The sequence below is a fragment of the Pygoscelis adeliae genome, unplaced genomic scaffold, assembly GCF_000699105.1.
Source record: "Pygoscelis adeliae isolate BGI_AS28 unplaced genomic scaffold, ASM69910v1 Scaffold8, whole genome shotgun sequence".
Lineage (NCBI taxonomy): Eukaryota > Metazoa > Chordata > Aves > Sphenisciformes > Spheniscidae > Pygoscelis > Pygoscelis adeliae.
In genome coordinates this window covers 230035-256352 of record NW_008825260.1, presented here as the reverse complement: position 1 = coordinate 256352, position 26318 = coordinate 230035, and the positions used below count along the sequence as shown (strand labels likewise).

At 37.0% G+C, this 26318-nt stretch overlaps 1 protein-coding gene across 1 annotated transcript in view; it reads right to left on the bottom strand.

The window, feature by feature from the left end:
- Positions 1–26318, bottom strand: part of PLCL2 (phospholipase C-like 2) — a 105026-nt gene that overhangs the window by 19203 nt on the left and 59505 nt on the right. Inside the window, exons 3-4 of the mRNA XM_009329506.1 lie at positions 25420–25623; positions 8327–8402 (exon numbers count right to left, since the gene is read on the bottom strand). Of these exons, the coding sequence (XP_009327781.1) occupies positions 8327–8402; positions 25420–25623 (280 nt within the window). The remainder of the gene's footprint in view (positions 1–8326; positions 8403–25419; positions 25624–26318) is intronic.

The window sequence follows — 26318 nt, the reverse complement described above, 5'->3', positions numbered from 1 at the left end:
TTCCAGCCACTCTTCCCCAAGCCTGTAGCGCTGCATGGGGTTGTTCTGGCCCAAGTGCAGGACCCGGCACTTGGCCTTGTTGAATCTCATACAGTTGGCCTCGGCCCATCGATCCAGCCTGTCTAGGTCCCTCTGCAGAGCCTTCCTACCCTCGAGCAGATCAACACTGCCGCCCAACTTGGTGTCGTCTGCAAACTTACTGAGGGTGCACTCAATCCCCTCATCCAGATCATTGATAAAGATACTGAACAAGACCAGCCCCAGAACTGAGCCCTGGGGAACACCGCTCGTGACCAGCCGCCAACTGGATTTACGTCCATTCACCACCACTCTCTGGGCCCGGCTGTCCAGCCAGTTTTTTACCCAGCGCAGAGTACACCTGTCTAAGCTGTGAGCCGCCAGCTTCTCTAGGAGAATGCTGTGGGAGACAGTGTCAACATTTTACATCATAACTAGAGAATCAGAATTTCTTTGCAGATTCTGAGTGTGCTGTGCTTCAGCTTCAAGAAGCTCCAGGTCTGAATTATTTGCATTCAGAATATTTAGATTAATACTTCATGAAATAATACATTAACTAAATTAATTGTTCAGTATTTTTTAATTATTTCAACTTCTTTGGCAATGTGCAGTATCTCCATAGTAAGTGGAAATGTTCCCCAGAGAGCCATGTCCTGCCTCTACTTAGATGGTTAAAAATACATTTTGGTACCTGCTGCCCTTTCATTCTTTAAAAGTAGCAAAGAAAAATTCTACGCCTGAGATAACCTTCTTATCCCAACATCCCAAACAATGGCATCACAGCCTGCCGAAAGCCATCCTCTCTGCAAGGACTAAATTAGTATTTAGTCTTCCAATCCAGACTCATCCAGTTCCATACACAATCACAATAATTCAGTTTTCAACATAAGACACTTTCTTCAATGCTGGGGAACTGCTTATGACATAAGATGGTCACCAACTCCTTTGTGAACCACTGTCAGAAGAGATTCAAAGTAGTTGCAGCACTAAGCTTACGCTGTTACCAAGTTACAAAGAGGATATCTGTGACATTTGGCCTTGATTTAATTAAAACTTCCTTACTTCCAGGGGTTGAGTAACCAGCTCCACCTTCCTCAAACACTTTCAAGGACGCTCCTATGTAACATTAACATTCTAGACACCAAAGTCAACAAAATGCGTATCAAGCTACAAAACACATAAAGCCCACACACGAACACTTTTTGTGTACCTCCAAAACAGCAGTCCTACAAAACACACAGAAAACCAGGACTTCACATACTAAAACATTGGCTCTGAAAAGAAGACTCTTGGTATTTCACTGCCAATGTAAGAAAAACTTTCATCCACAAGGACAGTCCTCCATGAAGATGGACTACATTTCTGAATGTGGGTGAAGTTAAGCCACTACCATGTATGAGAATGAATTAATGCTGTCAATAAAGGGCAGAAACACAAAGCTATGAGGGAGAGGATTTTTTCCACAGACTGCTGCTTTGATCTTTTATTTATCAGCCTTGATCCTCAAGAGAGACCAATGAAAGTCTAAAAAAAAAAAGATCTTGATTTTATTGAATGCTAGAAAGCAGACTTAATAGAGACATTGATTTACGGCGCATTATAATTTCTCCCAGTCTTCAGATCCTGCTAGGCCCATGTTGTTTCACTGGCAACAGTAATTACTATCTCTCTCACTTCCACAGGAATGTAACTTCTCCTTTCTTCAACATCACTTTCTGCTCCGTAGAAGTTTGGTACCTTTTTCTTTCAAATTGCCTGATTAACACAATTGGTTAAACCCAGAACCATTTCCCCAACATGTAATTGTTATTGTTTGTTACTATTGTTTAAAATATGAAGAAGGGGGATGTATATCTGAAAGCCTATTCAACTTTTCAGCACTTCAGCTAGTAATGCATATTACAAAATTTGTCTTTCGACCACACTGATTATAAGACTTTACTAACTCTGCTTTTTTTTAAACCCCATCTATGGATAGGTTGGAACTGTTGGCTAGTCTCAGTCAGCCGCTGTTGTACTAGTTATGTTGTCACATGTAAATACAGATAGTCCACGGGGGAATAAACAGACTCCTCATTCTTTCCTACTGTTTTGGATTAGACTGTAGTTAGGGTAACAGTGTAGCCTTTGAGCTGATCTTAGTACATAAAATATCTGTTGTATTTATGCACTGTAGTATAGTTCTCCATATCTTAAGAGATATAATTAATCTTGCCTCTTTAATCATTTTAGCAGGTAGAAGGTAATTGCTAAAAAATATGAACTACAAGCTAATATAACAGATTAATTTTGTAAATATTTCTGTACTGGGAAAGGCTATTTAAAATCAAGAGTTCTATTTTAGCTTCTTACAACTTTATTCTGATTTCCAGTACCTAACCAAATTTTCCAATCATTTTTGCTCACTGAGGTTGCTGAAAGTTGAACATGCGGCTCTAGATATTCATCATTAATACAATCTGACCTTTTACTGGGCTAGAACTGCATAAAAGTAGGGAAAAAAAGTCTTCACACGAAGGGGCAAACTCAGGAGAACAATACAAAAGTTTGTGTTAGTTTAAGAGTTTGCCCTGGGAGCAACGAGTGAGATCATTAAGAACATCTAGAAGTATAGGAGATGTATCCTAGGAATCATCCATCCTTGTGCAAAATATATCAGATTCCCCCCCAAAAAACCCATCATCCAAGGTATTACGGTGAGCTATGTACGAGGAACAATATACGAAAAATATGGTGTATGACTGGTGTGAATACCAATGGAGAGAGAGATTTGAACACAAAGAAAAAAGACCAGCCATCTATTCACCTATGCTACCTAAGTTGATCTAAGTGCAATTCTTCACTTCCCCCCGTCCCATAGTAGAATGTGGCTTCAAGAATATTCAAGGCACAGGAGAGGAACAGGATTACAGAGCCAGGGTGTATACACAACGACAGTATAACCTGAGCTGCTGTGGAGCTGCACTTGGAGATGTTTAGTGGAGTTGCTTGAGGAAGAAGGACAAACAGGAAGACAAAATGTAGAAAAAATGGAGCAGACGGAGTAAAAGAGGAAAGAAAAAGGTAAAAATGATGGACTGAATACAGAAAGAAAGTTAAGAGACATATAAAGAAAAGGATTGCCCAAAATATGCCCTTTATTGACACCTTTCCTTAACTATTGGAGACAGCCTATTGTGCTAATAGACCTTCAAAATGATGTTGTGACAAGTGTGGAGAAAGGAGTTAAAACAATTTGATAGCTGGCTTAGAAAAATGGGAACAAGGAGAAAACAGGGAAAAGCAGGTATTTCAGAAGAATGGAGACTGGCTGACAGGAGCCTGATAGTGCTGTTTTAGTCGGAGCAGGTGATGCTGGAGTTTATGTTACGGTGGTAAATACTGTAGACTGTTTAACAGTGAACCTCATGAAAAATGTAGTAAAGGATCCAATTCTAAGATTTAACTTGAATATCAGTATGTCCTACTGATGCAGTAAAGCATATTAAATATTGCTCAGTTATGAAGTCCAACGGTAACGGATAAAGCAGCATTTCTTCACTCCCTACATACGGAGCCATAGTTTAAATGCAGTGGCTTCTAATCAAAAGTCAAGACTTGCTGATGAGAGGCAGTATTTCAGGAGACATGGATTAACAAATTCTGCTGGACTTGTATAAACTCCACAGTACCACGAACACTGCAAATTCTCTCTCAAGTCAGGGATAACTACAAAAAAGTTGAGAACAACTGATCTAGTCATTCTCTTTCACTGTTTCAATAAAAACTCAATTACATGCCTATATACCCAGCCAAAAGTGCTCCTCAAGATTTAATTATATCAATTTCTTTTCCTCTGTTAAAGGATTACCTAATCTGTACATAACATATAACATAGAATATTAATTTTTCTGCATCTTACATGCAGGTTTTGGTGGACCCTAAGTCTAAAACCAATTTAGAATGCAAGTAACAGGAACAAATAGTAAAAGAAACAGCTCAGTAAACACGTTGTTTTGCTGAAAAGCTTAAGCAGTAACAGTGAGGAACTGAGATTTATAGCTATTTGAACAAAATTGATTTTATTACTTTAATTTTCAACTACAAGAAGTATTTGCAGTGCTTGTATGGCCATCATGCTAATCTTTTTCTACATGCAGCTCAGACATAACTTTTTCCCAATGGATATTGTTGTGCACTGTGTTTATCTTTGACAGCATTCAGAATGGCTGGATATTCCCTTTCTTGAAAATGTATCCTGTTTCTGACACTGCTGAAGGACTGCTTTGGAGTACATGTTAGAAAATGTACTCATTTTATGTCTTTTACTACTTGCATTATTTAACAAACTAAGTCCCTGCTGTTTTAGTCACTGTACAGATGGAATAAATAAGACAGTCCCTGCTCCCACAACTTAGAATCGAAGTACAAGGGAAAAAGACAACAGATGGATAAAGAAAGAGTGGGGAGTACAAGGAAGCAAAGAAAACTATTTTGGTTAAGGTGGTAGGAGGGCATGTGTCAATCTAGCTATATTTGTGGGATAATTTTAAAAACCAGTTCAAAGGAAATAGCCCAGTGGATGTTTACAGTGAGCCTGTGGGACAACAGGATAGAATGGATGACGATGGCTGACCATCTATCAGGCACTGGAAACTCTTGCTACCAAATGAGCAAACACAAGAAAAGTGAAAGCAGCTCATTCCTGACGTACAACGAGGAAAAAGTAGAGAAAGTAATATAAGGACAGACATCATCAAAACGACAGCCAGGAAAATGACGTACATAAAGCAAAACTATAATGGTCAAAGTCAGAGAAAAGGATAGTGTAGCTGAGATCCCAGAAGAACCTGAACAAGAGTTCTGGCTGCACAGATGACTAGGGAAGGTTATACCTCTAAAACCATACAGAAAAAAAGCGATCTGAGTTATCAGCACACAGTGCTGGAATGCATATTTATATATGATATTAGAAGTAAGCTGATACTGTTAGAACTGTATACAATAACTTCATTTCCTGATTTAAAACAGAAAACTTAGAAATCATTTTTTGTAGGTGTTGTCAAGGCTACTTTTTCCCCTACACACATTAATTTACCGTTACTGATGTTACATTTCACGCGTTGTTTTATAATTCTCAGTGTCACAAGATCCTCCTGTACTGTTTCACAGTCCTATCTACATTTGATTACGTTCAGTAATTCTTTGTCACCAGCAAACTGTGTTCGCTCATTATTTGCCCCCCCTGATCACTTAATGAATACTTGGAATATCACATGTCCTTTTGAGCTCCCACTGCTGAACACCAAAAGGAATTCCTAAGCTGTGGTTCTCTCTTTTAATCAGTGATGAGCTCAGGCAGTATTTAAATTATAAAGCAAAAGACTGTGATGGAAGATTCAAAAGAGAAGTACAAGAATGATGTGAGTTGGGTACAAAGGAGGCTAGGGATGGGGTAAGGTGACCTGGACATTCAAATTCTTTACTCTAGAGAGGATACAGGAGCACTGTAGGTCTTTAACAGATTAAGGGGATGGACTGGATTATCTTTAAATTCCCTTTAGCACCTACACTCTATTTTCTTGCAAGATCTTTAGCTGGTTTAATAGCAACAAAATAAATAGCACTGCAATCATTTTGAAGTTATGCAGATTTTATTCTTAATTCTGTTAAAGAATAAGAAGTACAGTGGGAACCAAGGCAATATTATGTTCCCATGTGTTTTCATTAGTTAATGTATCTAAAATGCTTTCAAAAACTATTTAATTAAGAACAGAATGTGTTGAGCTGAAATTAATATGCTGATATAAAGCAGAGAAGTTTTTTCATATGGTTTAATTTTAAAGAACCAAAATGAGAAGTTTACAGTTAAATGTTCTTAGAGAATAATAATAGCAAAGAACTTGAATTCTGAAAAAAGCCATCTCAAGAATCAGCTCTTTGCTTATTCAATAGGCCATCAACCTAAGGAAGAAATAATGGTGCATTTATTTTAAAATTGGTTCTGAATTTTAAAGGAGGCCAAAAGTCTTATTATTAAACTTAAGTTAGAAAACGGTTTAATAGTGAGTCCACTTTGCCTATATAATGAATTTCTCTTATAAGCCTGTTCATGACCACAAAAATTTACTGCTTATTGGCAGCTTGAGTATTTTTCCTTATTTTAGCAGCTTTTTCACTCTTTGAGCCACAGAACAAAAAAGCCCAGACAAGGGCATAATTTTGCTTTTTCCTTATTAAGAAACTACATAGGAAAACGTATAATCTTTTACTCAGAATTAAACACAGTAGCATCTACTGAGATCATGCGATCAATTAGTCATAAGAAAATCTTCAAAAACGATTGATATTAAAAGGTAATTCAATTCAGCTCATTCATCTTTAGTACCTTGACCCTGTAGGGCTAAAGCTGCCCTAAACAGCAGGATCTATTACATAATCCATACTTAGGCTTATGTCACCATGCTGGACGTTTCTCATTTAAATGAGATCAAAATCTCTTTTCTATTTAGCATGGGCTTTAGGTCTTTAGCATTCTTAAATAAAGGATTCTTGGACCCAGCTACACTTCATGTAAAGTAAGGTTGTAAGACTCAAGAAAATCAGACATATGCAAGTTTACTGGAATCCGTATGAGCTAGTAGAAAGCTATCTTTTCTGAAGGGCAACAATTCTAAAATATGAGGTAAAACAGGCAATAGCTTTTGCCTTACCCCTAACCAAGGAACTAAACTGCTTGAGACACTGATGAAGTGAAAAAAACCTAGCACACTATCACCACAAAAATGGGAGATGATTCAAGAAGCGTACAAGTCTACAAGACAATGTCCTTATGGCAGCATGATATATTTTGAGTTTGGTATTTTAGATAAATTCTGCATCTACCAACAAGATATGTGAAATTATTATTTTGTCACTCATGGCATTTATGATTTATGATATATTTGACAGCTTGAAGTAAATAGGACAAATTAAAATTTTCAAGTATTTTGACAGTTCTGTGGTTTGACTAAAGTTCACAGTCTGAGGAATGTGTGCTGTGAATAAAGGGGAGATCTAGAAATTCAGAGTGGGTAAGCCTTCCTGCTGCTGATCTGAGATGGAAGGCATTGCTAACAGGAAAGTTTGTAAAGGAAGGGTGAGGGTGGAAGAGCATTATTTTTTTCTGTTCAGGAAAAGAGAATGAAGAAAAGAGACTGAAATTTATAAGAGAGCAGAGAAGCAGATCAAAGAATGGAAGAAAATCATGGAAGATGATGGGAGCTGCAGGATGCTGAATATCAGACAGATAAAAATGTATTTGTATATAAAAAGCTTTTGTCCCGACTTAGTCACGCAAGATATGGTTGTAGACACTTTGACTAACTCTCTGGCAGACTCCCTGTTTCTGATGCAAAATGCGATGCACATCATTACTCTGAGCGAATTTATAGCATTGTTTAAAAAATACTTAAGAAAGACCAAAAGAAAACAAGCATGACTAAACAGCAAGGTCAGACATGTTATTCAAAATAAGAAAGAAACCTTCAAAACTCAGTCGCGTCCAAATGAGAAAACCATTACAATATATCAGGTGAAAAATTTGTGAACGGATTAAGAACTAACTATACAATCTGTTTCAAATATATATCAGAAACAGGAAAACTTTCAGAGAATCTGTGGGACCAATAGGTCATAACAAAGTTTAAAAAAAAGACTTTCTGCATCCATGTGGTTTGAAAAGCCTGCCACAGAAGATGTAATTGTCTGCAAAACCAGTTTTACTCTGAATAGATAAAATAGTAACAAATCAGCAGAACCAGAGGGTATCCACCCAATTGATCTAGAGAAACGCAGGGACGAAATATCTGAACTACTGTCATGTAATTATCAGAAGGCAAGGTACTTCACCAAGGCTCTTGAAGACATTAGGCTACCATGACAAAAGAGGAAAAGTTCTCACATGGTAAAAGAGGAGATAGGAGTAAATGGTTAAAAAATTCCATTGTGAAGGAAGATCATTCTCTTTCTTTCCTGTAATCCTATGTTTGCATTTGAGGAGATGACTATATTGACAAGCTACTGTCCATATATAAAATGCCCATGATTTCCAAAGTCAAGCTGTAGTTCTATGGATCTTTGATTTCTATGATTTGAAATGTCCTTTTCACTGTTATGGTACGTGCCTAAATTACAATAATCTCTTTTTTTGTTTGGATTTTTTTGTTGTTGTTCGGTTGTTGGGGGTTTTTTGCTACGGTTAAATAAACAAACTCGATTAAAAGTTTTGGGAAATAAGAAAAATGCAGTAAGTTCTTTATAATATTTTTAAAAAACAGCTTGTACTTACCTGCTTTCTGACACTGTACTATCTTCTCATATAAGCTATCTGTATTTTCAACTAGAGTCCTGATGGTCTGAATCATCTGTAGAGAAAATAAAGTAAAATATACAGAAATATCAGTAAAATTCAACTTTTACTGAAGATTTTTAATCTGTAAAAGATGCTTAAATTTGAACTCAAATCGATAATCTAATATGTGCCATTAACATAATGAATACATTCATTTTCCTGGTCATGACCAGGCAGAGAAGTGCTCTAAATGCAGTATAAAGACATAAAAAATACTATGGTTTTGGGTTGGGATCTGTGAACATTGAAGTAAAATGTCTACTCCATAATTCACTGCCTACCAAAGCAAGTGGAAATTATACAACTATTTACCAGGTGATGGCTTGGGTGAGATAACCTGGATGCAGGTTTCCTCTTCCTCACTCATTCCGACATTCAGGATGATGACCACTCACCACCCCAGTGCTTCCTTTTTCCTAGGGATCATCCCATTGCTTTTCCAGATTTGTTCCTCTACATTTTCCCTTTTTGTGGCTTGACCTGTACATATGTATGAGACAACTCTCTATGGAGGAAAACAAATCACTCGAGGCTGGTACTGGAGGGTAAGGAAAATCAATTATTCCTTTACCTGATCTTTCTAAACAAAAAACCTTTCATGGAAGCTCAGCTGAAAGCACACCGATTAAGATGGAACCGTGCAGATTTTTCAGCCCAGGGTATGTATGGAGAAGTTAACAACTTTGCTTCACACCTTACCCACTGACGTCTCTGGTATCCACTCAAGCAGACAGACTTCTCGCCACTAAAACAATAACTGAAGTTTGACATGTTACTTATGTGGGTGTTCATGTGGAACTCTCTTTTCCTTAGGAGACCACAATTGCTGTTATGAGCAGAAACGGTCCACATTACAGGGAAAAAAACCCAAACCTCTCTAACACTCCTTGTCAGAGAAATATTAGTTTAAGAGGCATGACTACGGCAGTCCCTCCTCACACATATTAGAAGGAGCCTTCTCCAGTTGAGTGACATTGAGGCTGTTTTTCTGAACACTGCTCTAAGTGAGGCACAAATCAATTTAGAGAAGCAGGCAAGTAAGCCTTAGATTTTTGATCATGGCAAGTGTGCAAGCAAGTGAGGAGGAAGAACACCTGCACAGACGCAAACTACTCTACAGACTTCTATTATTTTCAGCTACACAAAAATCTAGTTTCAGTAAATGACAAAGCATTTAAAAATAATTCTAGTTCTGTTTCTATTATTTCAATTTAAAATGATAAAATTATGCAAACCCCAAAATTTTTAGGTTTATGCTACACATAAACAATATGTGAACAAGCAACTTTAGAGTATGTGGAGGTCATCATAGTGAGTAACTTAATTTAATCTTCACATCCTGATTAATCTGTATTTAATTTCAAAGTATCTATTTATCCTGATTTATGTCAGTTTTAAAAAAAAGAAATGCAAATTACAATAAATGAGGAAAAAATAATAACTTGATCAGGTTGCTAAGCTGCAAGTGAAACACTTTAGCTTACCCATTTTTAACTGGATTGTTCTTTGAATATAAATATTAATGTTCACTCAACCAAAACCTGCCTATAAATAGAATTATGCCGATTACTAATTAGGTGTAATAAATTGAAGACAACTATTTTAAAGAGCAGCATACTTAAGTAAGAGAATACTGTATTTCACCCAGATAGGCTTCTATAGGGAGCACTGCAAACTGACTATTCCTGATTTGTCATGGAGAAAGCTGCATTTCACTGTTTCATTACTATTTGGTCTTTAAAACAGTATTCAGAAATTGAAATGAAGCCACTATAAATTCGCTTGAAAGGCAAGGATTTTACCTGTTTCAATATGTACGTCACGTAACACATTTGCTTCTGTAATGCACTTAAATGAAGAGAACCAAAACACAGCTGACTTCAATCACAAATATACTTCCAATACCTGATGTTATTTTGCTAACTAGCTGAAAGGATACTGTAAAGCATCCTCCACTGAGCTTTTGCTGCATTGAAAATCACCTTGAAAAATGAAATGCTGAGCACATATGGCTCTTGTTTGGTCAGGATGCTAATACACAAATGACGACTACAGTGGGATTCTCTGTTAGTAAGAATCCTTTCACCTGAGAACCCTTTTGAGTGGAGTTCATAAAAGAAAGAGACCAATTGTGCTGCCTATTCAAGGTATTTCTTCAGGAGGAACCGTAAGAAACACTGGAACTGCCCTATGTTAGTCTAGTCTCTGTTCCTGACCCCATGTATATAGTAATGTAACTTCTAAGTCATCTCAGTTAGGTCCTATTCCAGACACAGAACATCTCTATCTGCTCTGTTTCCTTCATACAATACATTCTACATGCATATCAGGTAATTCAGAAATAGTGGAGAACAAGTCTCAGCGGATTAGAAAACTTGCTCTGAGACACTGCACTGATTTTCAGAAATAAGGTAATTCAAAGATGAATAAAAATGCTTACATCACTGCTTTTTTGTTTACTTTCTGTATTGACAAAGCAAGAAAGTTGTACTAGTTCCGCAGATGAAAGGAAATGAAACTAATCACTGTATCAGTGCTCTTTCATCATGGCAAGGCTAACATTGAAGAAGAATTTATAATAATGTGCAGATTTAATATTTCAGTTTTGGTATGAAAAGTTGCTTTGCCTAAATACTGTCAGATCAAAAGCAATGCCCTCTTTGCAACTTTTGAAGAAAAATGTCAATGCATTTCATGCGATATAAATTATTCTAATATCAATTTTTATATTACCAAGGCCAGTAATAGTTACTTTTTTTATCTTTAGTCTCTAAAATGCATACAAAGCTGTATTTAAGATTAACAGCACCACTAAGCAAAATTGGCTGAGCTAGCAATAATTCAGGGGTTGATTGCCACTACCACTCAATCAAAATTATGCTAGACCCCAATTTTGTGGATGTCCTCCACTAAGGAAATAACGAAGCGGCATGCTGTGTGCATGAGTAGGTGTCACCTTTTAGTTGTGTTTGATTAATAAAGTAATAGTATTAGTTCATTATAGTTTTATTCTTATATTGTTCTTCACCATGCAGTCACCTTTTAGTATGTATTCAGCTGTTTGTTAAATGACTCTTATGGAGTGTTTGAACATATAAATTCTTTCTGGTGTTCAAGCCAAAATTATAACATCATGAAAACATTCATGTAGATATTAACAGAGACTGAAAGACTTTTGGTAGACACAGCATATGGAACAACTGAGTATAAATGGTTATATTTAAACAGAAAATTAGCCGATCCAAATGATACTTGTATGTATATGTGTGCTTGGTATAAAAGTGAAGTAGAAAATGATGAGTAAGCAGGAGCTTCAGTGTGAAAAACAGTATGTCTGCAGCAGAATGAGAAATTAAATTCTCAAGGCAAATTAGTTGTGGAAATTGAGGAGGAAGACCAAATAGAGTCTAGTATATATTAGACCAGTCTATACTGAACAAGCCAATCAATAAGCAGGTATTTGCTAACCACAGCCAACTTTGAGAATATTATCAGTGACAAAACTGGAAAGAAAAATGCAAAAAAACTTAATAGCGAACAACCAGTTACCAGCTGATCATTAAAAATGTATTGCAAATTAGCCATGCCTATTCTAAGAAAAGAACAGATACTATATGAAGTTTAGTAGCTATGCTTTCTAGCAAGTCTCTTACAGTATTAATTCCCATCTCTAACCTATGTTGCTTTTTTCCAGAAGTAATGATTCAAAATATCCAACAAATATTTTAAATACAGAATGTGTAACACTTGCTGGAATTGCTTCAACTCTCCCTTCAATTCCTGCCCCCACACCCCACACCAATCTTAGTATGACCAGAGAACTGCTCTGGTACTCACTACATACTGGACTATCTTCCTTTTTTTTTGGACAACGGAAAATGGGAAATGCAGAATGGTATGCTTTATGAGCCTTGAAGTCACCACATTTTTGCAGACGCCAGGCTGACAGTTTGATCTATTCATCAAACTCTATTTGTTAAATCATGCAACCGTTTTACCTAGTTATCAGTAATTCTAACAAAAGGACAAATGTCAAGAAAGATGAAAACAAATATTTAAATTAGTCTTAAGGGGTTTTAGAAATAAACTCTAAATGATCAGTCCAGAGTTCTCAGTGAGGATTAGAGACCTGTACTATTATATATTGTCCCTGCCTTAAAAAGCATGATGACGATGGTTAGCAATCAAAACAATTCTTGCTTCAAGCTGATGGAGCTCTGTTGCCAACAGTACCATTCACCACTTAGTGACGGTGTCTTCACAAACCAAATGAAAAGTCATATACTTAAAAAATATATCTATCCTCTTTCTCAGCAAAATAGAACTCTCTCATTAAGAGAGACAGTTACAGAAAATTAAAAAAAGAATATACATCTTGACTACCCTCTAGGCTTATCTTTTATGTTGCAAAGCTTTCTTAAGTCGGTTCTGTTGTTTTATGAAAGAGATAAGTGCTATGAACAAACACTGTGTATGTCTATGCATGTATGTAAGTGCTGACATGTAGGTACACATGCATGTATTTGAGACCATTCATTCAATTTCAGCTGAATTTGAACAAGTGAAGATCTATTTCTACAAGGCTCATGAAGACAGGTCTTCTGGTAGAAGACAGAACATCCTGTTTATGCCCCCAACTTAGGGAAAAGATGTAGATTGAACTCAACCCTAAATATTTTAAACATCACGTTTAACAAAGAATACAGACCTTGAGAAAGACATCTTTAAAAAGAAAACCCACAGGATTTATTAATTCCTCTGCATGTGGAACTGGTTGGTAGCACACCAAGAGAGACATCAGCTACATTTTAAAATGGAAAAACCAGCCAGTGATAAACTGTGTCTGGCTGATGAAACTCAGTGAGAGAAAATACCTTCACTGACAGAGTTGCAACACCAAGGATGAACTTTATTTTTAGCACATAAAGCACACTACACATTCACATTTTGAAATCTGTGGATATGTGTTGCCAATACTGTTAGACCTACATTCCAACAGTAAAGCTGAAACCATACTTACAGTAGGTTTATTAATCTTACCAAATCTTTATTAAAATGTCTCTCTCCACAAAATGCTGCTCACATTCTCCTTTTGTCTCAAATCTCAGCATATCAGATAAACTTTTGAGACCACAAACTACACCATTTCTGAAAACAGTTTAGTATACAGTGGCCAAACCAGTGCTCTTAACAGTAGTAATAAAAATGTAATTTGCATTTTCCAGACATTTTATTAAGTCCAGAATAGTACAAATAGCACCAATAGCAAATAGCACCTCATAAAAAAGGAAACCAAACATAGGCCATCCCAAACTAAAATACATAAACTGCTAATAGTATCTGCACCATTTCAAAAGGTGTGTGTGACCCAGACAGGGTCAGAAGTTGCTATCATTGCCCCAAGCAATAACAGCAAGGAAAGGAACTCTGGTAGGGACAGCATACAAACACTTCTATTCTCAAGAACCATTACGTGTACTGGGAACTCAAGCAAAATATGGTCAGTTCTAATTAAATATATGTATAAACTGTATCCAAGCAGTCCAGTATTCAATGTCAATGCACCAGAATGCATTTTTGTTGTGGCACTGGAACAAGCAAAAGAATCATTCTTACTCCTTTCAGTGACAACTACCATGGTCAGCTTGCTCTGAAGTTGCATAAAGAGTCGTTTTGAACTATATATACTGCCTTTGATTTTCTGCTGGAGAAGAATGGGTTTATAGCAATAAGGAAGGAAATGACTGGAAAATCAGATTGTAAACTCCTATTAAACCTCAGAACTCAAATGAATTGTTCTAACAGTGTGGACACCACACTGAAAGCATTCTGAGATGTCCGACTTCTAACCAGCACCACCATAAACAACAGAAGTGGACTTCTAATAAGCAGGTGACACATGTTCACGTTACTGAGCTCAGTTCAAAACTCAATAAGCAGTGATAAAAACCTTACACCTACCATCCTTGAGACTGCTAGCACCACTAGATCAGCGCTACTCAGTTTTCAAGAGTAGAAGGTCCTCAAGTTCAAACAGGAGAGATATACAGCCAAGAAATATGTTGAAGTGATTGCAAAGTAGCATCTTATCAGAAAGGACAATAGACGTTTCTCTGTCCCAAGTTCAAGTTACAGTATTCCAGAAGACCTCTTAGCAGAGCTTTAAAATATCTGAAGAATACCTTGCTAAGTTGTATGGAAAAGATAACTGAAAAAAGATAGCTAAACAGTTTTCAGAGATTATAACTTTCTGACGACTACTACTGACAAGCAATGAGACCAGAAAAAATCTGCAAAGGCCCCAGCAGAACACATTTTTATTATTTTTCTTTTAAAGTTTTTCTTCAAATCCCAGAGAAATTTTAGAAATTAACACAGAAAGACCACATCCAGTCCATGAGTCGAGTAATTCATCTTATGTAAAGCAGGTATTGATTGGCAATACATACACTGAGTCTTGTTTAACGACAATTTCATCAAACGCAGAGACATATATGTGGATGTACCCATGAGTCCTGAGGGGGCGGACTGATGTAATTGCAAGGCAACTCTCGGTTATCCTTGAAAGGTCATGGCAATCAGAGGACGTTCCTGAGACTGGAAGAAAGCAAATTTCACTCCTATCTAGAAGAAGAAGAGTAAGAAGGAGGACCAAGGAACTACAGGGCAGTCAGCCTCACTTCAATCCCTGGGAAGGTGGTGGAGTAAATCTTCTTGGAAATCGTTTCCAAACACATGAAGGACAAGAAGGTGATTGGGGGAAAGTCATCATGGATTTACAAAGGGGAAATCAGGCTTAACCAACCTGACAGCCTTCTACAATGAGGTGACTGGCTTGGAGGAGGGGAGAGCAGTGGATGTTTTTTATTTGGACTTTGCTGAGGCTTTCAACACTGTCTCTTGTAACATCCTCATAGACAAACTAAGGAAGTAGAGGCCAGATAAGTGGGCAGTGAGGTGGACTGAAAACTAGCTATCCAGCCAGGCTCAAAGCGTTGTGATCAGCAGCATGAAGTCCATCTGGAGGACAGTCACTAGTGGTGTGCCCCAGGGGTTGATCCTGGAGCTGGTACTGTTTAAATATCTTCATTTAATCACCTGGATGATGGGGCAGAGCGCATCCTCAGCAAGTTGACAGAAGATACAAACCTTGGAGGAGGGTGGATATAGCAGATGGTTGTGCTGCTACTCAGAGGGACTTTGACAAGCTGCAGAAGTGGGCTGACGGGAGCCCTATGAAGTTCAGCAAAGGGGAACACCGAGTCCTGCACCTGGAGAGGAATGACCCCATGCACGCAGCAGTACAGGTTGGAGGCTGACTGGCTGGAAAGCAGCCTCAGAGAAGAGGACCTGGGTGTCCTGGTGGACAACAAGGTGAACATACCTAAGGAAGTAAGTAACATTCCAAGGAAGTAAGACCGAGGGAGTTGGTCCTTCCACTCCACTCAGCATTGCTGAGGCCACACGTCGAGTGTTCAGTCCAGTTTGGGGCTTTCCAGTAGCAGAAAGATATGGACTTACTGTCCAGCACAGGGCCAGAAAGAGAGTTAAGGGACTGGATCATTTTTCATATGAGGAGAGGCTGAGAGAGCTGGGACTGTCCAGCCTGGAGCAGAGAAGGCTCAGTGGGGATCTCGGGTGGTCAAACACTGGAAGAGGTTGCCCAGAGAGGTTGTGGAGCCTCCAGTCTTGGTGAGATTCAACAGCCAACTGGACACAGTCCTGGGCAGTCTGCTCTACCTGATCCTGCTTTGAGCAAGGTGGGTGGACTAGACGATCTCCAGGGGTGCCTTTCAACCTCAATGATTCTATGTAAATAAGAATTTTAGTAAAGTTGACATCTCTCATCAAAAGAAATTTTTAGAACTGAGCTTTCTGGCTCAAGACAACAATCAATAATAACTTCACTATAGATAAAAATCAAGTGTGGTTTTGCCCAGACAATCCAAAGCTGCTCTATAATGAAGAACAACTGATCTTTCTACTATCCAAGTATAGTCCTAAGCGCCAAGGTAAGAAAACAAAAGCTGCTAACTGCTACTTCTGTACATACAGAGGACTCCTTACATCAAACTAAATTCGCTTCAAAGCAGTAAGTTTTATAGCAAACATATTGTCTAAATTAGAAATTATTTCTCCAACTACGCAAGAAAATAAATTTAGCACAGGAACACAGTCATTGAGGTTGGAAAGGACCTCGGTATGTCATCTAGTCCAACTCCCCCTGCTCAAGCAGGGCCACCTAGAGCAGGCTGCCCAGGACCATGTCCAGATGGCTTTTGACTATCTCCAAGGGTGGAGACTCCACAACCTCTCTGGGCAACCTGTTCCCATGCTCAGTCACCCTCACAGTCAAAAAGTGTTTTCTGATGTTCAGACAGAGCCACCTGTGTTTCATTTCATGCCACTTCTCCTGTCACTGGGCACCACTGAAAAGAGCTTGGCTCTGTCCTCTTTACACCCTCCCTTCAGACATTTATACACATTGAAGAGATCCCACCCCCAAGCCTTCTCTAGTCCAGGCTGAACAGTCCCAGCTCTCTCAGCCTTTCCTCATAGGAGAGATGCTCCAGACACTTCATTGCCTTCGTGGCCCTTTGTGGACTCTCTCCAGTATGTCCATGTCTCCCTTGTACTGGGGAGCCCAGAAACTGACAGTATTCCAGGTGTGGCCTCACCAGTGCCGAGTAGAGGGGAAGGATCACCTTCCTCGACCATAACATGTATCACATATTATGATATCATTATGTTTCCCTTTAGACTTTAAAACACTGTCCTCTTCTGAGACAAATGCAGAGGACATTTCCATTACACTTCCTGAAATCACTGGCGTATTACGATATAAACGTAATGCTGTACCTAATTGACAGTGGCAGTATATCCCCATAAGTGGGAAAAACATAGGGATAGACTCATGGTTTCACTTTTTCAGCCTTCCTTTCCTCTCTCACCTCTTTTTGAGATGTTTTATATTCTAGGAAACACATACATGGAACAGGTTTTTTTGTCTTCAGAAAGAAGTAAGCTGAGATTATGCCATAATGCAGTGCAGGAGCATAAGAGATGAAATCCGCTTACTAAAACTAATTGTTGTAGGCCTGAGAAAAAATAGGACATCATCTGTTCTTAATTCTGCAGTATCCCAAAATGAATTAAATTTCCCAAAGTTCAAGAAAATTTACCAAAGGAACAAAGAGTCCATAAGTTCTCCATTAAAAAGTCTTGTTCTTTCTTAATTCCTCATGAGTAAAGTTTTTGAGAAAGACTAGGTTGAAGACAGAGTAAATAAAATAATCAGCAGCTCTCTTCTAAACTATGCACACAATGACATTAAACTCTTTTAAATCCAATCGTCATTTCTCCTTGCTTTCCTGACACTCTGGCTGTTAGAGCAAAATGTTTTTCATCATTTTTAAACTAAAGCTGGTAGAATGAAAACACTATGTAAAAAGCGGACAATAAGGAAGCACATATATATGAAAGGAAAATATACTATATCTGTAAAGAGAAGCAGAAATGTATCATCCTTGTGAAAAAATTAATAGGTAGTGTTATTTTTGAAACTAAAATCATCAGTAACAGTTCCAATAACCACAATTTTTTCACACAGGAGTCAAAAAGACAAACAGAAGATTAAGAATTTATTGAGAAAGGAAAAAAGTGAACTACTATTGGAAATATGGAGTACATGTAAGAGAAGTTGCTAAGCATCTGACCTATTTTTATGCTCTTCCATAAACATTCCATTGGACTACATTAGAGGACAGTAAGCTAGATGAACTCCTCTTCCTAAGTAGTTGTATTATTTTTGGTCTCATGAATACTGTGAGTCAGCCATTAGCCATAATGGGATTAGTGAGAGGATACAAAAAGCTTCACTGTTCATACTCTTTAACAAAAAATGAAGAAATCTTGACTTCCCAGAAGCATCAAATTGTCATTATCAGAGCTTTTCAATCAATGAAAAACAGCTCATACTTCACAACATTTGGCACTGGAGTCTGAATATCCAAAATTAGACGTTTGTTTCTGCCCTTGTGGACTGAAAAGCCCAGCATAAGCTGAGGTTATCATCTGCAGCTCTGCTTTTGGAAGCATAATTGCAACCTTCAGTGTAGAATGACTGTCCTGTTATAAAACAGGAAAATAAAAACTGGTAATAAGCAACATAACTCTTTTTGAAGAAACTGCCCAAGCTATTCACTATATTTTCCATCAATACTTTGTTTTCCATCAGTTTTTGTGATAGACTAACAACTACACAATCAGGAACTATTTAAATTCATCTCAAAAATCAGAATCTACAATTATTACAATTTATTAAACATGGCAAAAACCATTACCTGGGCTATTTGCAATATTAAATTGCAATGAATGATGTATGTTTTCCCTTAGATCTCTTCACCACTGAACTGCATCCGTTTACTACCTAAATAAAGACAGTTCTAACTCTGCAGAGACTTGATAATGAAAGTACAAAGCCAGAGGCAATAATGGAAATAGTGAGACAGTGTGTGTTATCAGTATTTAAATATTGCATTTATATTGTCAACTCTGAAACTTACTGTCTTAACACACATTATAACAATCCACCACTAAGACTGAGGAAGTTGTTTAAACTCTAAGCACCCACATACCTCACACCTTGATGACCTTTGCAAATCTGGGGGCATCATTAAGTCATACATCTTCAAGAGTACTTAGCTATTTTAGCTAGATCGAAGTTGTTAGAGCTATACCTACCATCTCTAATCCAATTACTGGAAAAACATTCCTTAATGCAAAAATCAACACAAGCAACTGTCTTTAACAGTTCTTTTCCTGTTGGAACATCAGGTTAAGTTCAACATTTACTCCAGCTATCAAAAAAGAGCCAAGAATTTTAAAAGGCTAAAAATTTAATAGTAACTTCATTTCAATATAGGCATTTGAAAAGGGACTTTGTCAAATGCTTTTGGAAAATCCAACCAGACTAATCTTCCATGTCTACATGCTTCTTTACTTCAAAGAACTCCAAGAGATTAATGAGCCCTTCACTTTATAAAAGCTGTATTGACTTTTCCCCAACACAACATGTTTCTCCATGTTTCCTCTAATTTTGTTCTTCAAAACAGTTTCTACCCATTTTCACAGTACAGATGTCAGCCTGTCTGATCCGTAATTTCACGATCATCCCTGGAAACCTCTTAAAACACTGGCACCACACTAACAACTTTGATAGTCAGTTTTAAGTGAGAGGATACACACAACAATTAGCAGTTTGGATATATCAACTCTTGAGATCTTTCAGAATCCCTGAATGAGTATCACCTCTTTCTGGTAATTTTTTTCTCAGTCATTTCGCCTTTCCTGTGTAGTATCTTCTACCAGCATTTCAGTTAGAATGAATTCTCCAATGAGTCCTTCATAAAGAAGCGTTTCATGTGAAACCTTAATCTCCACAGGTAAATGGATGCAAAAATTAATTTAGTGTTTTGGCTTTATTTCTTTTCCTGGGGCTTTCTTTTATATTTTGATCAACTACTGGTCATATACACTCTTTGACAGGCTTCCTGTTTCTGGTATTTTCACAAAAGAAGTTATTGTAATTTTTAAGTCTGTGCAAGTCGTTCCTGAAATTCTTCACTGTCAGCTTTCTTATATTTTTTATTTAACCATGGCAGGGTTAAATATCTATCCTATCTTCCTCATTTGCACGCGACTTCATCTTTTTGGAAGATGACGCCTTCTTTTGAACAGTACCTCCTCCTTTTTGTCCTCCTCAAGTGTTTTTTGATAAGTGGTACATATTTACTTCAAGCCCCCTGTGTGGTATCTTTAGAGTGTCTATGATGTCTGTTCTTTTGACTACTTCTCTTACTTTTTCGTTTTAACAAGGTTCCTTATTTTTATGTAGTTATGCTCGTAAGTATAAAAGCAAGGAATAATAGCTTTTCAATCTCCTGTGCAAAGCCTAAATCCTGTGCTTTATAAGCCAGATGATGCTAAGACTTAAATTGTAACATGGAACATCCATGGAGCTGGACTCCAGAAGACATGGGCTAAAGAACAACATTCTGAACCAACCAGGAAACAGAACACAGCTATCACAGTCTATGCCAGTCATGTATTCCTCAGAAAAGGTATCAGATGGAAAAATCTCGATTTTCTTCAGGTGCATGAAGCAGATAGTGGTCAGATGCTATCATGTGATTTAAAAACACATGAGATGCAAAGATTGAGTTTGATTACGTAAGATTGGTGACCATCTTGAACTCAGCCCTCTCTGCCACAGTCAGAAATTGAGTATTTAGATGAAAAGAAAGTTAGGCAAGAGTTGAAGTAACCTATTCACTCACTCTGTTTTAGGAGATAAACTGGTAACTACCAGCACTGGATCTAGTATTTTTTAGTTACCCCAGAAGTTTGCAACCTCAAAGGGTAATTTGTGGAACAAAGGCTTCTCAACTGAATAACTCTCGCACATTAGTAAGCTGAGATGAAGTAGAAAAGTCTTCATCTACTCTCAATTCTATAACCACAGCAGAATGACTGATATCCCTCTTACTGTATTTGTAAAGTAACCACAACCTAGGATCTACATCAACAACAAGGTAACTAATACAGATTTTATGAGCTAAGCATAACTCAAAACAGATCTGCTAATCATTCTTTTCTAGGCCCTGTGAAAGAGGCAATGGATATATTCTTTGCTTCCTTCAGAATTATGACCTTCAATCCAACATGCCCAATACAGAAGTGCCCCATGCAATTCATCTATATTGATATCAAGATGACTTTTAAAGGTAAAGAATATTTAGGGTTTTGAGCAGTAGCTGAAGTATGAGAGGACTATTAACACTTTATCAAAACCTTGACAATCAGTCCTTTTTAGATAGTCTCTTAATAAGCCCTACTAGCACCAGTCCAGCCTATAACTCTTCAAGGTACAGTGTCAAACTACCTACTTCACAATGGGATGGACATGTTCAAATTCAAAATATAGACTATCATATTTAGTTTATGTCATTGGCCAAATTTGCAACTCTGTAACATGAAGTTAACTTCCACATGATTGCATACGCAATCTGCTGTATTGAGTCAGTAGTTGAAATGAGCCAACAATAACGTAACCGGATTTAAGCTTACTATAAAGCTACTAATCACCAATCATATGGTGTTTTCCAGTTTACTAGCTTTGGTGTATTTTAATACCTCTCATTTTCATCATCTCACAACCCTACCAGCAATAAACACAGCCCTGCTGTCGAGTCTATCCCTAGGGTGTGTATACGAAATCTATTCATCTTATTTGATTTCATTTGAATCAAATACAGACCTCCTACACTGTAGTCTGCAGACCACCACCACCAGAAACTGTGAAAAAATGGCTCTAGCAGCATTATCTAATTAGGATTTAGTAACATTTAATCCTAATTATTGTAGCAGCATTACTTTATCTTCTTTCACATCGGTACAGTTCTCTGCCTTTTCTGTGCTAGCTTTCCTCTTAGAAGTAAATGCCTGCTTGCAAACTTCAGAAAACCTTATCTTCATCAGATGGGACACTTCATCCTCCACTAAGGGCAGACAGAGACAGCCAAGTTCTCAACGATACCTGGCTTCATTTGTATGATCCGCTAGCATATCCTTGCAGTGCTATTATACTCATCACTGAATAATGCTGCAGACTTAGGACGAGATAATTTTTTTTTTCTCTTGCCATAGCATAACTTTTTAAGGTTTACTTACTGTTTATCTTAAAGGTTATAAGACATTTTTAAAAAACATGCAATGGTGTGGAAGAGGCACTTGCCTTAACTCCAAGCTTCAATCTGCAGCACTGATCAGTGATGGGTGTGATGACACCAACAGAGTGCATGCTGAAGTATCACATAAAGGAAGCTGAAGTTCATGAACGAGAGGGAAAAATAAAACATTGTTAAAAAAATGTTAGGGTGAAAAGTACTCAGGAGCATGGAGAAGCTAGAGAAAAATACACAACTTAAACATCTTTCTCAAAAATTCCTAGTTATATTTGTTTTTCATTATTCTGAAAAGACACCCCAGCTCCTGTAACGTGGATAAAAGCAAAAGATCCTTTTATTTCCTGAGTAAACTTCTGGTTCCAATAATGCTGGTGACAAATTACTCATTACATTAAAAAATACAATATTTTAACCCATGACTACTACCAGCCTTTATCACTTACAGCTCCTCCATTAACGTAGTAGTGAATGCTGACAATTTAAGAAAGCATTATGTGCTATTTGTTTACATGTAAAAACCCAAGTATCTAGTGATATGCTAATTAACTTATTATCATTTGCCTCATTGTTTCTTTAAAAAATATATGTACCTGTGCTACGCTGAAGATATTCTCACCTTTCCATGTGCCCCTGCAGCACTGCACTCTTTTGTATTTATTTCAATGTGGACTGACTGTCCCACTGTAAAGGTCTTACATCCTTTCTCACTTCACAGAACGATGAGTCCTTTAAGCACTCCCAATGTAAACAAATTTTGAATAATTAAAAATCTTGGCTGAATACTGCTTTCTATGTTTATTATTATTTTATAAAAAGGAGAGTATGTCTGACATAAGAATCTCTTCATTAGCCAAAAATATCATGATCCTGAAACAGCAGTACTTTGAGAACATCATTACGTGTGCCACATTGAAAATGCACACAAGGTAATGACAGCCTATGCTTTTATGGTACTCACCAAGGTTTATTTAATAAACATTTAACACAATCTCTGTTGTCAACATGATTTCATACTTACAGTACTTTACACACAGGAAGAACATGGTTATATAATTTTGACCTATATTGAGGCCTAAGCCAGCAGAAAATAAGACAAGCAGGTAATCATTACTTCCAACAGGACATCTACCCTTTCTTAGCTCTGGATAAGGCTTCTCATTATTAAGCTGAATTTTACGCCCACCTGTTAACTAATCATGTCAAAAAAATCCCCAAACCAAAACCAACCACGGAGAAGAAATGTGTCACTTTGAGGGCTCACTATATTAATTTACACCAAAAACACACAAAAAGAACACTATCTATGATAGTATCAGACTCTAAACATCTGCCACTATAGCAAATATCAATATATGAGCTAAATAGCTTCACACCTCTTCTCCTCTCCTTGAGGAAAGGGTGATATGGATGTCTCCCACTGTTTCACAATGTGCTTTCAGAAACAAGAGCTATCAGTATGGCTCCCATGGCTGACTTCATTTTCCAGTATACCCTACAGATTTTAATTGCTTTAAACCTTTTGTCAAACTGGACAGAGTATTGGCAAGACCAAAGTTTCACAAATTGAAACACATCTCATTATTTCAATTTATAAGTTTTATTTGATGAAAATAATCTTAATTTTTACTTATCTTCAATATCATTTATAGCTAGAAGCACTATCATAGTCTTTGTATGAAATTGAGTCTTTATCCTTTAGGGAAGAGGAGATGGAAAGATGCTTTGAACATGCCACTAAATAAATATTCTATTATTCTTACATATGAAAGTAAAGTATAGATTTCTAAAGTACACTAATATTCAAATCATGCATTGACTACAGGATGCAGGGGAAAAAACGTATGTGAGAGACAAAGAGCAAACCGAACTTGGATTGCAAAGATTTCTGGAGTTATGAGTCACCTCTATCTAAGTGACATTCAAACAAAAAATTTAATCTGGACTTATCTGGAATAGCTTAATAACTAACAAGCAGCATCACCACAGCAGAAGAAACTGCAGGTAGAGACATCTCCATCAACAAGACAGAACTTCATTACATATGTGTTACAGGTGTAATCCCAACAATCAAGCTCATTTCCATCCTAATTATAGTGATATCCTATAAGCTACCACTAAGAGGATATACCGCTATCTTCTTGTAACTGTGCCACCACTCCAGTCAAATTCTGTTGTATTTACATCATCACTGAACTACATAAACTCTACCTAAATTGCTAATTACTAATGAGTGCTTTTTGGACTTTGGTATAGCATTATTCTAAAGCTACTTTTTCTTTAGAAAGCAGTTTAAAAGATATATATGAAACTAGACTACTGGTTTCTTCTCCTTCATTTTCTTTCTTTAAATAGCAAGGACTGTTTTTAAAACAGTGACTTGATCCTGCCAGGGAAGGTTTCTCATTTTAGCGCATAAAATTAATGCAAAATTATCCTAGAAACGTTTACTTATTGTCAGATGTTATATCAAATTAAAGAAAGCATTAAATAAATAAATAAAGGCTCAATTATTTGTGCCAGTTTACTTCAGTGGAAGTAAGGAGGACATTTCAAATCACACTCATCTGGATCTTTTTTCCATACTTTAAAATAATGCAAGGCAGATGTAAATCAGTATTTCTCAGTGTATTAGTTCTTCCTTCCTTCTTGCAAAACGTTTAATTTCCAGTCTTTAAAGACACGGTTTACATATTTACTTAAGTAAAAGGGCTGAAGTTAACATTACAGCTGCTTACAGATGTAAAAATGCCTAATCAAATGAGATTCATAAGAAAGATATAGCAAAAGAAAATGAAAAAGCATGTGTAGAATTTAACACTTCAAGCTGCTGATAAAACTACAATTCCTAAAAGCAGTTCCTGATGTTTTTCTATACTATGTGGAGTCAAAGCCAAAAGAAATCAAGGTCCACAAACTGGAAAATGTAAAGTAGCAAATTAATGTAAGAGGTTTACAGATATGCAAGAAGTTTCAAGTTACTGCAAAACAGGTAAATTAATACATCCTTTTCATGTTAAATCCTCTTCATTATAACCACTTTGCCTTCTGAAGTGTACAAACACTTATGTATTTGCATGCAGTATATTAATCTCTATGTTTTACTCAATATGAAAACACTATCAGTTGCTGCACATTCATGGGAATGACTTTCAAGCACGTGTAACAAAGCATGAAACAGGAAGTCACAGGTTAAAATGACCTTTCAAAACAGGCATGGTACTGTATATTATAAAAAGAAAGTCTTTCAAATAACATATAAAATAACCACAAAGGACTACTCACCATGTCATATGCTGTTACAATCTTTTTCAAGACCTCTGGAACAATCCCTTGGAGCTCCATCGTCGGATACTGATCATTGAGATTCAGTACTACCAAGGGTGTATTATCAGGCCCAACCAAGCGCGTAGACACTGCCAAAATGCACTGCATAAGATTTGCTACAGGAGAGAGGCCACATAATTCTTTGAATGAAACTACTGCATTCTGCAAAAAGGAAAGAAAGAGTTTCCTTTACAGTTAAATATGAATTTTAATGTCTCATTCTTTCAGGATAAAATACTTCACTGTTATAGTTGAGCTACAGCGTGGAATTACCACAGCTTTTCCCTGAAGAATTGGCAGTTTTCCAACGCAACCAATATCACATATATTTTACCAAAAATGGTAAAAATTCAAACAGAATTCAATACTTGCCACAGGAAAAAAAAAAATTAGAACAAGTATATCTGGTCTCTATCATTACTAAAATTAACCACGCAAATAAACAAATTCTAAAACATACTGGTTATATATTTTGAAAAATTCTAAAAGACATTTCAAAGTAATTTTTAAAATGCCACCAAGAGAAATAAAGTATTAGGTGCTGAATGTCCCAAATAAGCGAAGTGAAGTGGAAGGAGGAATTCAGCCCATTTGTAACTTTAAACATACCTGAACTATAGTCCAGACGTGCTGTGGATCTGCTGGCTCCCATTTGGTGTGATTCACAAACCCAGCACTCCACTACCGATGTCATTCCTATCACAGAATCACACTTAAATGAATTTTTAAGGTACTTTAATATAAATACCAATTTTGTACCTTTCCCTAAAATTTATTATAGTTGTATTTTATATCCAATATGGTAGAATATAAAACCATACATTTAAGCTTGAAGAAAATTTCCAGTATTAGAAATA